The sequence below is a fragment of the Erythrolamprus reginae genome, chromosome 4 (assembly GCF_031021105.1).
Source record: "Erythrolamprus reginae isolate rEryReg1 chromosome 4, rEryReg1.hap1, whole genome shotgun sequence".
NCBI lineage: Eukaryota > Metazoa > Chordata > Lepidosauria > Squamata > Dipsadidae > Erythrolamprus > Erythrolamprus reginae.
In genome coordinates, this window is record NC_091953.1 from 64,480,087 (window position 1) to 64,495,849 (window position 15,763).

A 15,763-nucleotide genomic window follows, 5' to 3' on the forward strand; every position below is an offset into this window, starting at 1 on the left:
GAAGCGAGGGAAGGATGGTGCAGTGTGAGTGCAAGAAGTCCAGAGGGATTTATAAAAGCTACATGTGACTTTTCCTGCTGGCTCCACCCTTACTTTTGCTTATGGGAAGCTGGTTGGGAAGATTGTAAAATCTTATATAAATTGGTATAAATAAAACCAATTGCCCATCACCCAAATCATTGCAAGGATCCTGCAATTGCCAGAAATAGAGGGCTAGTTAAAAGTACCAGTCCTTCAGTACCATCCCAACTTTGAATGGTCACTGAGTGAGTGGTTAGTAGATAAGGGCTACCTGTATTGTATCAGAGACATAAAAAATATTCTTGATGTTTCCTTCAAGATTAGATGATTGATGAACATTTCAATATATACTCTAAGGTTGTGTGAGTCTTCCCTTTTCTCAATTTTACATAAAATATGAATCAAGAGTATCAGGTTGGTTTTTGACAAAATAAAAATCCTACTTCTAAAGGAATACTTACAATAATAGAATGAAAAGTAGATTGGAATATACTGATATATCACTTCTTTAATAACTGCAATTAAATAACTTCAGCTTATAGAATTAAAATGAAGGAGTTAATAAGATTTGTAGTCAGAATTAGATTCAGTAAAAACAAAGTTAAATTCTAAGCATAATGCTTATTTGCACCATGAGTTGAGATTCTAAAATTAATAATTAAGAAGTCTGATTTCTTATTCTTAATCTAGAACTGGAATCAAACTCAGTGCATGAATTCAGCTACTATAGCTGCATCTCACAATTGTAGGCTTATCTAAACTTTGAAATCAGACCATAATAATATCATCGTAATTAGCATACAATAGAGAAAATATAATACCATAGGTGGTTGATTTAATGTTATATGAAAAAAACAAGTTTTGCCAATAATAATTATTAATATATAGTGTGGTTAATATTCTATTTTATATCTTGCATTAAGATAGTCCCCATATGTAAAGTTAAAAGAATTTAAACATCTGACACTATTTCTGGATGCCTATGCTATCTATGGTTTTCATCCATATAAATCTCATAAAACCATTCAAATGTCTAGCCAGGAGATAAGTGGAAAAAACCCTGCATTTTACCTTTCTGAGTGCCATTTAAAAAATCATTCATTTTCTTTCCATAAATACAACTAGAAATGTTACCCAACCCCACTTACAGATTGAAGTAATTTTGAAAAGCATTCAGTTTCTCTGACTGTTACTACTAATTAATAATTGCAATATTTATATTAGGCATATTTGGGCAAGCTAATGTTAAAAAAGGAAGAGCACATTATTAGTCTAATTATTTTTAGGAACTCCTTTTTAGGAAAACCCAGGTATCATCAAATGATGAGAGATAAAAGCAAGAGTTTTTGTAAAGCTTTCCTTGTCTATTGAAATGGGGCATAAATATTCAATTCATTTCAGAAGAATATGAGCAAGATGTTTCTAATGATTTACATCTTAACTATATTTTAGTTTTTATAAATCAACTTGTATCTTTCTTATATAATCATGATGCTTTGAATAGAAATAATGTTGGTCAATATGACAACCCATGGCAATGTCAGGATGTTACTGGAGTTGTGGTGGTATAGTGGTTAGAATGCAGGCTAATTTAGCTCACTGCCAGGAGTTCAGTTGTCACCAGCTCAAGATTTATGAGGGTCTGAGGTTGGTGATTCTGCAAACCACTTAGAGAGTGCTGTAAAGAACTATGAAGTGATATATAAGTCTAAGTGTTATTGCTACTCATTTCTATTAGAACAATTAAAATAAAAATCACAAACCACATGACATACCTTTGGTACTTTTCTTTAAAATCCAACAACATAATTTTGAGTCATTCAAATAACAGTTTTAAAAGAGTTCAAGTATTTGTAAGAGTTACAAAGCAAGTCCTTTTGTTTTTAATTTGGCATTTCAGTCTGCTTATGGGCCAATATAAAGCTATACAATTTTTTAAAAGACAAGACAGAATGTCATGCAAACGAATTCTAATTCCAGGTACATGGAAGCAAGTTTACATCCAAAGATATGTGTCTAAGATGAACATAGGATAGGTAGTCCTTGTTTAAAACCATTTATTCAGTGACTGAAGTTACGATGACATTGAATGGAAATTCTGGTCCCAATTAGAGTTGTTAAGTAAGGACTACCTGCACTTACTTATGGAAATAAATTATTTCATACAGATAACCCCATAGCAGTCAGTTTATAATATACCGTCATTACAAAAAAGAGAATTCCCACAACTTTCCAGAAATTGCAGCTTCATTTCAATAACGTTTTGTATGTTGGAGTTTTTTATTGCAGTTTATGCAAATCACTGATCCACAGGAGGAACAGCTTTATTTCAACGAATTATTTTCGTTTATTGATTTAAATCACAGTGATGGAATTGGCACCAGATTTACCCTGAACAAATGTAATAGAACTTGATTCTAAAATCTACAATCAAGCCATATATTCAGCAGCAAATCCCTACTGAATCAGAATACATAATGTTTGGTAAGATAGTCAGAATCACTCAAATGTGTTTTTTTTTAAATGAAGAAGTTAAAATATCCAATAAAGAAATGGGGAACACTTCCCCATACTTTTTCCTATAAGTAAGCTGTGTCAAAACAAAAACATAATAGTTGAAACTTAAAAAGAGTGAGCATGCTCTAATGTCACCTCTCAGTATGTTGCCATTAAATTATTAATATATCTATTTTAGGATTTCCAAGGCACATCGCAATATTGGCAATGTTGTTTCCGAGTATTGTGGAAGTAAGAACAGTAAGCTTCAATAATCTATGGTTCCTTATCTTAGACTAAAAGGATATCTACAGAACAAAAAAAATAGATTCCTATTAAGTAATCATATAAATTACCAACTCAGCATCTGTCAAAAGCAATATTATTTGCAGTATTTAACAATTACTGTATTCGTGTTTCCCAATTAAATCTTATATTTTTCCTCCAGAAACATGTTAAGGCTGAAATTTTATGCATTTTTATCTGGGATTAAGTTTCAATGCATACAACAATTGTTCCTATACACATACAAACAAGTGCATGCACACATTTGTGCACAAACATACAACTGCACACTAAAACGTTTCTCAGATCATAAATCTGAAGGAATATGGTAGCATATTTTCAGATTTCATTAAAAGGTATACATTTTCATGAGCTGCATTTTATTTCATCAGCCTTCATTAATTTCATGAAAGCATGTTAGCTTGCAAAGGTGAATTCAGACTTCATCGAATTTTTGGATCTCATGAACTAATACCTATTTCTCTTACAATTTTCTTAAATCATTCACATATCACAATTTCTTGTTTTTTCCATTTTCTCGCAGGCACAATAGCCCATTTTAAATATGCATTGTGGCTCTTTAACAGTATAGCCACTATAGATAAGTATTAATGCAATAGTTTTTAATTGTAACTCTCAGCTATACTTGAATTTCAAGCAAAAATACATTTTAAACCTAATTTCTAGAAATTGTATTTTAGACTAAGGTCTACTGAATTAAATTAGCTAATTTCCAAATAAATATGAGTTATTCTCTATAGTTTAGTAACCATAGTTCTAACTCCAATCATTCCCTATCTATGCTTTGCTATCTTCTGCGAATCATCTTGCTAGTGAACCTCATAAAGGATATGGTAGTTCAGTTTTCTGTAAACAATTAGTCATGTGCAGCTGATACAATTTGGCAGGTTCTAGAAATTATGCATGTGGTCCAACTGAGGAGCCATTCAGTTTGGTTTTGCTCTTAAAAATAGTTTTCTTGTTTAGAATTCGTGTTAAGGTTCCTCCTTTCTTTTGAGTACCATCAGATCTGGGTTGCTGTAGGTAGGAGAGATCATTATGTGATTGGCTCATTCCTGGGTCTTTTTTATGGTGTCTTCGAAGAAAAAATAACTTTGCACTCTTTTTTAATATTCCACCTGCAACAATGAAAATATATAGTTAGCTTTACAAATCCTGAGGATAGCAATTGAGTACTTCACAGCTATACTGGATCCCATCAATTTAATAAATACTGATCAAGACTGGTGTGGATTTTAATCTAGAGATTGTGATCCCCCACTCCCCAATAACTACTTAAATGTTTCTGAGCACCACCACAAAATGCAGGAGCTGATGACATGATACACATCTTTTCTTAACAGTATCTGTAGGACTGTCAAATTAAATGTGTTTTTTTTTTAAAATCAGAAATGCCCCAAATGTCAGAATGTTAGGCTCCCACCTGAAATTGGAAAGATTTTGAGATTAAAATGAGGAATTTATAACAAATTCACTTCAACTCCCAGAATTAGCATAGCTGGCTGGGAAATTCTGAGAGCTGAAGTCCACACATCTTCAAGCATTTTACCAAGAGAAATATTTTAGATACCAAAATGCCAGGAGCAACCTACATTCAGGGCTGTAATGAAAGGATCATTAATCTCAGAGAACAGGAGAAAAGACTGAAATAGTGGTGTCCTTAAGACCTTTACTTATACACCATCATATTTTTATGTCTGTGGATCTCAGCTCAGAACTAGCAAACTGAAACATGTCAAGATAATTTTATCTAGCTCTAAGTATATTTGATATTGAAGTACATTAAATGGCTCCTTAAATGACTCTGATAGTTTGAAATAAAACATCTGAAAACGCAATTACCATTATATATATTATATATTGGTGATTTCCTACAAGTGTTACTTTTGTGCTAAAACTGTTAGCCATCTTTAACTAGTGATGACGAAGCAGAACAAGAGGTTTTCCATAGGAAATTTCCTTGACATAGAAGAAAAATAAGTTTTAAAATAGTAAAGATTTTTCAGTTATCTTTTGAGAAACAAATAACATTGACTTACTGAACCAATGAATAGAAAAACATGGACAAAGTCCAGATAATAGAATACATTGAATTGGCTCTGAATTCAACAACTTAAAGCATCTCTCTTTCTCTCTCCCTCCCTCTCCCTCCCGGTCCTACCTCTCTTGCAGTAAACCAGTTAAACTGAATGAATATGTTTTACTTCAAACCTGCTCATCAGGTTTTTGCTGCTATTACAAAATAAATGCAATTCTGGCTCATTTTTATTAAGTTTGCTTTTACTAATTCATTTTAAATTAAACCTCAAATAATACTTCAGTAGCAATTATGTCTAGAAATAATATTTTCATATTTTTTAAGGTCTATAATGTATTCAAATATATTTAATTTTGGGAGGCTAAATAGAGAGTACAAAGGAGAAACAGAAAAGGAAGCTGCTTTTGCCTACTGGAAAAAAGAAGAAGACATCAACTGTTCCTGTGAGTAATGGTACAAATATGCTGATATATATTCAACAAATATAAATGATTTTAAATTAAACATTTCATAAGTTAAATATATAAATATCATTTTTAATATTGAGCAAATTCTTCAAAATGAATAAAAAATAACCATAATTAAAACTATAGGGAAAATCAATAACAGCTTTGATTACTATCCCCCCCCAAAAAACCCCTTATTTGCATATTCTGAAAAACATAGTTACTATTTTTTTTCAAAAGTATACCAAGAATTATCAAACTTTGGAAGAAATATATAAATTATTAGTTGGATTTCAATTCAGAAAGGTTACTTTAATCTAAGCATTTCCTCTATGTAAGCTTTTCATTTTTGATGAACCTACTTCTAACTTCCAGCCTGGCTGTGGGAAAAGGACTTTTAGGAAAATGGGTCAAAAAAAGATTCAAACTTTTATGTTGCCAACTTTTTCAACCTGTGTTTAACACTTTAGAAGACAAAGTTAAGATACTCCCTTTGAGGGGCTGTAGTCTTGAATGAAATACAAGATTCTGAAACAGGAGAAGTCTGTACAAAACTAAAAGTTATTATTTTAGCTGATAAAAAGAAACTGAGCATAAGGTGTCCTTACTTTCACATCAGAAAGAGGAAATACTATTAAGTTGGAAAGGACCAGACATCAAACAAACCTTTTAAGAAGCAAAAAGAATACATGGAAATCAGAAACCATATCCAGAAATGGATTTTAATTGCATAGGCTGTGAAAGTTTGATTTTTCCACGACACATCACAGCCTAGGTCAGTGATGGCTAACCTTTTCTTCCTCGGGTGCCAAAAGACCTCACATGCATGTGCAAGTGCCTACAACCATAATTCATTGCCTTCTGGATGTCGGAAATGGCATGTTTCCCAACTTCTGGTGAGCCCAGTAGGCTCGTGTTTCACCCTCTCCAGGCTCCCAAAGCTTCCCTGGAGCCAGGGGAGAGTAAAAATGGCCTCCCCACCCGCACCGCTCCGAGGCTCTCTGGAAGCCAAAAATGCCCTCCCAGAGCCTCTGTTTGAGCCAAAAATCAGCATACACATGCAGGTTGGAGCAGAGCTAGGACAATGGTTTGTGTGCCAGCAGATATGGCTCCATGTGCCACTTGTGGCACCCGTGCCATAGGTTCACCAATACTGGCCTAGGTCATGATTCTTGAAATGATCATACAGCCATTGAAGGAAAAAATGAATTCTGTGAAACAAATCTATGCATTATAGATAGATTTTATAGACAGGTGAAGATACAGAGAAAAGAGACCTCTGTAAGGAAAAAGCCAGCTCAAGATAGAAAAGCCAGCCAGTATAATTACCTCTTACATTTTTTAACTTGGGATAGAATATAGGAGAAACAATACTTATATTTAGGCAACCTTCTAGACTGCATACATATCAATGTAGTCTACCAGATGCAGGGAATGTTATTCTGCCACTTACTAAAAGTACAATAGGCTGGGTAGTCACTTTTAATTCAGGCTGCTGCTGATCACTTTGTGGTTAATTTTATCTGTTCCAGGAAGCTGAGAGAGCAGGGGGAAAAGGAATATTGCCTAGGAGGAAAACTAAATGCTTGTGCTGCTATGCTGTGCAAAAAAACCCAACACCATCACAAATGATGCCTGGCCTTTTTTGTCTTACATTGAGATCCCAAAAATCCACAAAAGAGTCTTTTTACCCATTTTTTGCTTAGATCTTCCCATCTGTTCAATTTCTTACTGTCACTTGCAATTGGTGTCATAAGAATTTTCTAGACTGCTTGTCCATATTGTAGAAAATTTTAATTACTTCTAAACCTGACCAAAAGAACTGCATAATGTCCTCAAATGTTACCGTATACTCCTAGTATTCTCCTTGAACATGCTTTATTCAAGGAGTCTACGGAGAGGGGCGGCATACAAATCTAATAAATCTAATATTATTAATTATTATTATTATATATACACAGGAAGTTATCACTTGTATAATTTTATATTCAATAAAAATTTCTGTAGCTTTAATGCAAAGAGCATGAAGATACTTATTCATATCAATCACCACATTTAATCACAACACTTTTAGATGTTTTACATAGATCAGAAGAAAATGATTTATATTCAAAAGATAGATAAATGGATTTTAAAGGAACAATTCATTCTAGAACAAATCTGGGCATTTTATGGTCCCCAGGTCATATCTGGCCTGTTGGCTATCCCTGTCTGGTCAATTGGAAATTAGAAATCAAATGTAAATAAGTGCACGCCACACACGCAATAAAACTTATTTTGAAGGTGACTGCTTTTTCAATTTAGGTACGCAGATGCATGTGTGCTTATGTACCTTCACAGTAATAAAACCACACACATTAATGCTTTTTTATAAAGCAATAAAATTAATACTGAACAGAATTAAATTCTGGAGAGGGGCGGCATACAAATCCAATAAATAAATAAATAAATAAATAAATAAATAAATAAATAAATAATAATCCCAGTTTCTCATTTGGGTCATTGAGCAAATTAATTGTCCACCTGTTCTAGAATAACACATAAATTTTGCAAAACCAGAGAGGGGATTTGTTGCACACACATGAACATAATTTCCATTTGTTATTTTTTCTTTTTAATTTAATTGCAAAGATGCTTAGAACAGAGATGGGAAACTACTGTATGGCTCCTTTTAGGATTTGTGGACTTTAACTCCCAGAATTCCTGAACCAGCATTTGAGAGTTGAAGTCCACAAGTCATAAAAGGGCCATAGTTCTCTACCCCTCGTCTAGAAAAGGCTATGACACCAATACCCCTTTATAGGAAAGATTCATACCTTTGGACTTCTTCACAATTTCAGATTCTGACATGCTTACAGAGCTCCCTGATATCTTGTCACAGTCTTGGTCTAGTAGTGCATTGTTGTGCCATTGATGGCGACTGTCATCTAAGGTCCAGGCACCATGGCTGTGTTCCTGGGGTTCTTCAAGGGCAGATATCGGGGAGGCAGCTAGTGATACTTTTTCATCTGAAGGGGATTGTGCAAGACGCCCTTCAAAACTAAAAGTATCATCTTGTTTACAAGAGCCATCCATGGCTGCTGCATAGTCCATCATTAGTGCAGTTTTGCTGTCCTGAGATAAATTAGTCTGAAATATGAAAAACAAATACCACAGGTAAAACACCATTAGTATGGAATAAAATTAGGACCAATTTTTTAAAAGATATACTTAAAATATTTGTAGCGAAGTCCACTTGGAAATGCTATGGAAGAAAAAATTAGTTTCCTTTAATTTCATAACCACGTTTATTTTCTTCTTCTGTAAGACCCTCAAGTGATACAACAACTCTTAGGAATTGGATCTTGCCTCCTTAAGAATTTTTCGCTGTTGTTTTCCTTCTCGTCCACGGCATGTGCCACTTTTTGCCTTGGGGCCTACATAATCTTTTGCCCAGGATCATTGCTCCTTTGGTTCTCAGCTTCAGCTGCACATCTCTTTCTTCAATGGCCTTTTCTTCCTCCCCCCCGCTCGCCCCCCCAAAAAACCCCTTTTGTCATACATACTCATTTCTGGATTCACTTCCCATCCTCTTCTTTTAAATATCTATATTTAAGCTCTACATGTCTTACTCTAGTACAACTTGGAATCTCTTCTAACGTCTGCTCATGTGGCTACTCCCATGAAACATTTACAAGGTCAAATTATCCTTTCATATTCAGCACAAAACCTGATGCATTTGAACAAATTCTGCTTTGTTTATTCCTGTCAGAAGCATCACAATTAAAATGAGGCATACTCTACAACAGAGGTTTTCAAACTTAACAAATTTTAAGATTTGTGGACTTCAAGCCCCAGAATTTTGGAGACAGCTGGCTGGACAATTCTGGGAGTTGAAGTCCACAAGTCTTAAAGTTGTCAAGTTTAGGGACCCCTACTCTACAACAGATTTAAAAATGTACAATTTAAACAAGTCTTGCACAGGAACTAGAAACTTTAATTGTCATGAGGTCTTCAAGTGTACGCTGATCAGGACACAAACAGCATCTGTACTGTACATGAAAGGAGACATGAAAGGAGCCTCCCTAAAGAATTACTGGTATGTTCTTAACATATTTGGGCATCCTCTGGGCAACAGTTATAGCTGGCTAATCCTTTCAATCCAGAAGCATCTGAAATGTAGTGAAGTACTCATTTTCATCTGTGACAGTAATTCTACTACAGACCTTATTTTCTCAGAAGCCAGGAGGGTCTTTAATGTCACCAAAGTGCCATAGGTATTACATCACAATTTCAATTAAAAAAACTAGAAATTGTCTTGTGCGAGCATGAAAAAAAAACACTTTCTCTTCACTTATAGACAAAGTTTAATTAACACATTACATTTATACAGTGCTTGATTCTAATGACCATGTTTTTTATCCTAAGTACAGAAAAACACAAATTGTTTTTACTGCTTGACATGAAAAGCTTTAGCAACAATTAGTGTAATTTTTCTGATGCTTGCAATATTCAGAAGAAATGTCTTTTTTTTCCTCTGGGAAATCACGTCTTAATCTAGAAATTCAACTGCAAAATGGCACATAAATCCAGTGGAGATTTTTTTTAAAAAATTCAGTAGAAAAAAAGCTGATTTTGAATTCATTAAATGAAAAACAATCATGATTATTTTGTACCTTTGAAATCCCTGATATTATGATGGTGCTTTTTTTTCTGGGAGATTTGAACTTTTGCTTTGCAGATTCACTGAGCTGTTGAATGGCTACTTCAGCCACAGGATCTGTGCCATTCAACATCAGTAACTCTGCCAAAATAAATACATAAATAAGAGAATGACTAAATAAAATAATTAAGTACACAATACAGAATCAAGCAAAAATGCCTTAATAGAAATATATTAAATTATTGTTAGTAATAAATTATTAGAATTTTAATTACGGTAGTATTAAAATTCAATTCTTTAAAAACTAAACCAATATTTTTCTATTGCTTTGCAATTCAAGAAACTGTTCTGAGAATTTTGCTTGCATTTAATTAATAGAGGCAATTCAAAGTTTAAATATACATGCACTCAAAATACATTCATGTGAACAGTATAGGTTATATGATAAACAGCTCCATATCAAATTAGTCCTAAGCACTTCAGAGGCAGATTTGCTTTTCAGGTTCTGTGAACCTGTTTCTTGTAACTGAATACCAGAGATTAAAATGGAATGAATATTTTTTCTAGTTTTTCCTTTTTGAAAAACATTGACAAAGAGGGATAGGGATGCATTTATCATTATTCCCTGGTTTCATTGTGGATAGTAACTTAAAAGATATAAGAAATAATTAGAAATAGAGACAGAAATTCCTGTGTTTATGACATAGTATAATCGGCTTACAAAGGAAAAAAAATAGCACATGACAAATTCTGGAGACATCCAATAGAATCTATTTGTCAAAGGAGTAGAATTGACATAGAAGCTGCTCATTAATATTTTATACTTCTTATGGCATTATCATAACTATAACTCTTTTAATGGCAGATTATGATGTAGAAAATGTAGTGAATTTTTAGTGTGTTTTCTTCCTAAAAGCAAGAATGAGTCACTAGATATTCTTTTCCAATTCCAATTTCTCAATTTCTGTGATTCTGTTAGATATTATTGCTCACTTTAACAGGTATGGTATATATAGAAATTAGGCTTATCATTATTCTGTGTGAAGGAAGCCATAGTATCAAACAGGCATTTTTGCGGAGGTGGGGTGCCCCCCTTCCCCCACTAACATAACCCAATGTCTTCCAATTCAAAATCAGTTAAATAAACTGACCCTAAAAACCATCACATGCCAGCTGAATGTTTGATATGAGTTTATTAGAATACTACTGTTTGAAGATTGTCCCATGCATTCCTAAAGAAAATGCAAACTCACCAGTATCTGAGGAAGATAAAGCCTTGCTTACTGAGACATTCTGACAATGGATTGCTTGAATGGATAAATCCTTTTCAATCCTTTTCAGTTTAGCAGGACTTTGCACTGGGGAAACTATTAGATAAAATAGCTTGTTTATTGTTTCTTTTACACATTATAAAGGACAAACCCAACAAAACACTCACCTTTGGCAAATGGATAAGTAATTAAATACATAGGTCTGATATTTAGAGAGTTTAAAAGAAATCTTTACTATACTAAACCATACTGTTGTTTGCTTTGACTTAGAACATAAGAAGAGCCATGCTGAATCAGGCCAAAGCCCATCAAGTCCAGCATTCTGTGTCACACAGTGGCCCACCAATTGTACATGGGGATCTTGAGTAGAAAGAGAAGGCAAAACCCTCCCTTTCCTTTGACCCCCAACAAATGGTACTCAAGGGAACCCTGCCTGCCTCAACCAACATAGAGGTGGCACTTGGACATCCGTTTCAATAACCACCGATACACTTGGCTTAGCTCAAAGCCATGTATATACAGTATAGCACAACAAACTATTAAGCAAACTATTAATTATTGTAATGTATGATTCCAATCTATCACCTACTTCATTTCAGATTTTTTAAAGACATGTTTTATGGGATACAAACGTACACAGTCTAGAAGTTCAAGAGATACAGAACTATTTATAAGACAGTCAAATTACACTCTGTTTATACTTCTTTCTCATAGCAGATTTTTCACTCTTATTTTTGTTTTAAAGCAGCATTCACAGTACAGCAAACACCATCTGTTTAAACAACAGTTAATTTAGTATCATGCTTGGAAGGGATTTTAAACAATCTTTTAAAAAGACATGTGTGAGAAATAATAACTAGCTTATTACTACTAGTAGCTACTACTGTTGTCTTGTTTATTGCTACAATTTTACCTGCCTAGTTAATCATTAGTGAAACAGGAGGGAAAATCTTTGCTCCTTCTGCGCCTTCAAGATTTGACTGAGGAGATGGGCAACTCTACCAAACACAATTAGTGGCCAGCACATCCACAAAGAAACCGAATGATTTTGTTTAGTCATCTGAAATCTATTTTTCCAATGTTTAACTTGCAAGACTGTGCAAATAGGTACACAATATGTTTCCCATTTATAGTACTTCTGAAAATAAAATATTATTTTACTGATACTTTTTTTTTTTAAAACATTTTAAACTAATGCATTAGACAGTACTAATATGGAGTAGGAGAATACTACCTATGGCTCATTCTACAATTCTACTAAACTTTGCTGCTTTATGTAAAATAATCAAGACAATCCATCACTTTGTTCTATGAGAACAGAGTTAATAGGCACCCTATTAATTTTATATAACACAGGGGATGAACTTAATTAAAGAAGGGTAAGAGCTGCTATTAAAGCCAACCTTGTGGCAATTCATATTTACAGAAATTTAAATACTTTTCCACACTAACTACATCGCTCAGCGACCCAGTTTAAGGTGAGCTGCTTCCTCCTGAGAAAGAGGAGACTGAGGTCCACCTGAAGGGGTGTGCTGAGGAATTTACAGTTTTTCTGAAAAACAAAATCGTTTGACTTCATTCCTAGTTAGATGCTGCTGTGGTTACTGGTTTGATAGAAGCCCGAGGCAGGTTCTTACCCTGTTATATGGGAACAATTTGACCCTGTTGTTCCTGAGAAAGTGGACAGGATCCTAGCGAGTACGCGCACAAGCATCTGTGTTGTAGACCCATATCCCTCCTGTCTTGTGAAAGTTTCCTGGGAGGTGACAGGTAGGTGGACTATGGTGGTGATTAACGCTTTTCTACAGGAGGGGGTAGTACCCCAGCACGTTAAGGTGGCTGTGGCCTGCCCTCTTCTTAAGAAGCCAAAGCTTGTCCACCAAATGTCCACCAGTGCAGGGATTTGAGGATGGATGTAGAAACCCGAACCTTCACTTTGGAGTTGCTGCACTTTGCCCTCTGGTGCAGCAACAGGAACCATTGAAGGGCACAAGCACGTAGTGTCACCCAAAGCACAATATCAATGCAGGAGATCATTTTTCCCAGTAGTTGAGAGAGAGAGGCCAGAGGGACCAAATGATTGACGAGGAATCGGATGCTGTGCAGTCTGTCCTGCAACAGAAAAACCTCACAAGCCCTGGTGTTGACCACCGCTCAGAGATGAAGAAGGTTGGTGGTAGGAACCAGGTGACTTTTGGCAAAGTTGATGTAAAAGCCGTGTTCCTGAAGAGTCTGAATGGTGACCTGAAGATGTTCCTGGGCTTGCAGAGGTGAATCTGACTGGATGATAATGTTGTCTAGGTAACACTGCAGGCTTATTGGTCTCACCCTGAGGAAGGCCGCAACTGCTGCTAACAGGTGGGTGATGGTGTGAGGGGCCGACAAAAGATTGAATGGCATGGCCTTGTACCAATAAGGAACCCCTGCAACACTGAATGTTAGGAACCTTCTAAGCGATGGCTGAGTAGGGACATTCAGTCATTCGTTTGTCCATTGTGCTTATATGCCACCCAACTCCTAGGGGCTTCCAACAAGTAAAAAGCAATGCTTAAAAATGACATAAAAACATTAATTAAAACCCCCCACTAAAACATACATATTCTCACTATCATTCTTCATACATGGCGGGATCTAGGTAGTATCTCATTCAATCAACATGAAGGTAGGCCACTTTTAAGTCTATGAAGGTTAGATAATTGTTTGGTCTGATGCAACTCTGGATTGATTTGAGAGACTGCATTTTGAATTTTTTGTACACCAAATAAAAGTCAAGTCCAACAGATGTTGGATCTCGATTTCCATGAGATATCTGTTGGCCTGTTTGGTCGAAACAGAACACCAAATGAAGAGCCTTGGTGGATTGGCACTGAACCCGACTGTAGTATCACTCACTGTGATTCTAGGGCTCACGTGGGCAATATGGCACCCAATCTGGAGTGAGCTCTCCCAGCTCCAAATTCTTTTTAAAATGTAAGCCTTTTGGCCCTCGAATTAGTGATCTCTACTTCCCAGCTAATTGTCCGTTGCAGTGTCTTAGAGCTTTGCCGGAACTCTGGACACTAACTCTCACTTCCAATAATAACAAGAAGAGGGATGTAGCTCTGCCAACAACTGAGCCTCCGAATTCGTGTACGGGAAACCCTGACTCATAGCTGACTGCCCACCAATGAAACTGAGCTTCTCCGGAACCCCAGACAAGGATTCCTGCTGCTCAAATAACCAGCTTGGAAGAAAGAGGTAGGGGAAGTTCTTCCAGCAATTTGATCAACCAGCACACACACACCCCAGCAGCAACAGCAACTTGCAAGATAGCAAGGAAGTTCCCTGCACTCACCCACTCCCAAACAAGGCAATCGTATAAAACAGAAAACTTTAAAATGAAGGAGAGTCCAAATATGGTGCTTTTGAATGCTTGCTCAAGAGAGGAAAGGAGAAAGATTTTTTGCATCCCTTTAGGCTCGACTGAGTAAAACAACTGATCTCAGTGGAACCAAGGAGCCATGGCCAGATATTTTTCACTCAGTCCCTGACAAATATTTAACCCATGCTTGGACTCTCCAAGCAGCGCACAGGAGAAAGTCAGGTTCTTGGAGCAAGATAGACTTCCTCTTGGGTTCTCACCTGAATGCAGAACAGATGATCTCCCTTCCACCAAAGTCTTGGCTTTCACAGCAGTTACAGTAGTTACCACAGTTCCACAAGGCATCACAGTTCGATCCTTTTCTACTTTGGCAACAGGAAGCTTGGCAGGAACTTGCAGCGATTTGGTTTCTGATGGTTCTATGTACAAGAACTAAAGAAAGGGAACACTTAGCATCTTAAAGTAAGGGTAGTTGAACATATATCTGGCTTTTGTGGGGAAAAGGAATAGATCAAATCATTTAAAAAACTGTAAGTGTCAACACAGTCACACCCATTTTTAAAAAATCATGTACAAGCAGATGGTCCCTGATGGGCTTGAGATAGGGTAATTTATTGTTATGACTATATTTTACCATTATATGCATAATGAGTCAAATGAATAGGATCAGGATATATTCAAGAAAAGAAAATTTAGGTAAATTTAAACTTTCTACCTCTGCAGACACAGATCCTACTGCAGAGCTATTATTGCTGATTTGACTGTTCAATGTAAAACTTTGCAGTCCAGAAGGCTGTTTCCTGAATAAATCCAAAGGAACATTAGCAGAAACGGAAGAGTCACCTGAATAAAACAGAAATAATTTATTTAAATTATGTTGAGAACAAGTTTTAAATATTTTGGGACATATAATATTAAAAACTACTATCTTTGATATAAACCAGAAAAGAAGTTACTAATTCCAGTATACCATTTGTGACTTCATAAGGAAGTCACTGAGGAAGTAGACTTTGGGATTCTGAATTCTGCCATTTATGTTTGGACCATGTCCCTCCTGATTGGTTAAGGCGACTTTGGAGACACGTTCCACTGTTTTAAAGAAAGTGGTGCTCTATCATTTCCTCAAAACACCATTCAACAGTACTGGACAATTTTTGGCCAGTATCCAGTCTTCTTTTTATA

The 15,763-nt window shown here is 35.6% G+C and overlaps 1 protein-coding gene across 1 annotated transcript in view; it reads right to left on the reverse strand.

Moving 5' to 3' along the window:
• Positions 1–1,793: 1,793 nt before the first annotated feature.
• C2CD2 (C2 calcium dependent domain containing 2) overlaps positions 1,794–15,763 on the reverse strand; it is a 47,019-nt gene continuing 33,049 nt past the window's right edge. Inside the window, exons 9-14 of the mRNA XM_070750463.1 lie at positions 15,297–15,424; positions 14,842–15,013; positions 11,203–11,316; positions 9,963–10,090; positions 8,124–8,436; positions 1,794–3,941 (exon numbers count right to left, since the gene is read on the reverse strand). Of these exons, the coding sequence (XP_070606564.1) occupies positions 3,721–3,941; positions 8,124–8,436; positions 9,963–10,090; positions 11,203–11,316; positions 14,842–15,013; positions 15,297–15,424 (1,076 nt within the window). The 3' untranslated portion in view covers positions 1,794–3,720. The remainder of the gene's footprint in view (positions 3,942–8,123; positions 8,437–9,962; positions 10,091–11,202; positions 11,317–14,841; positions 15,014–15,296; positions 15,425–15,763) is intronic.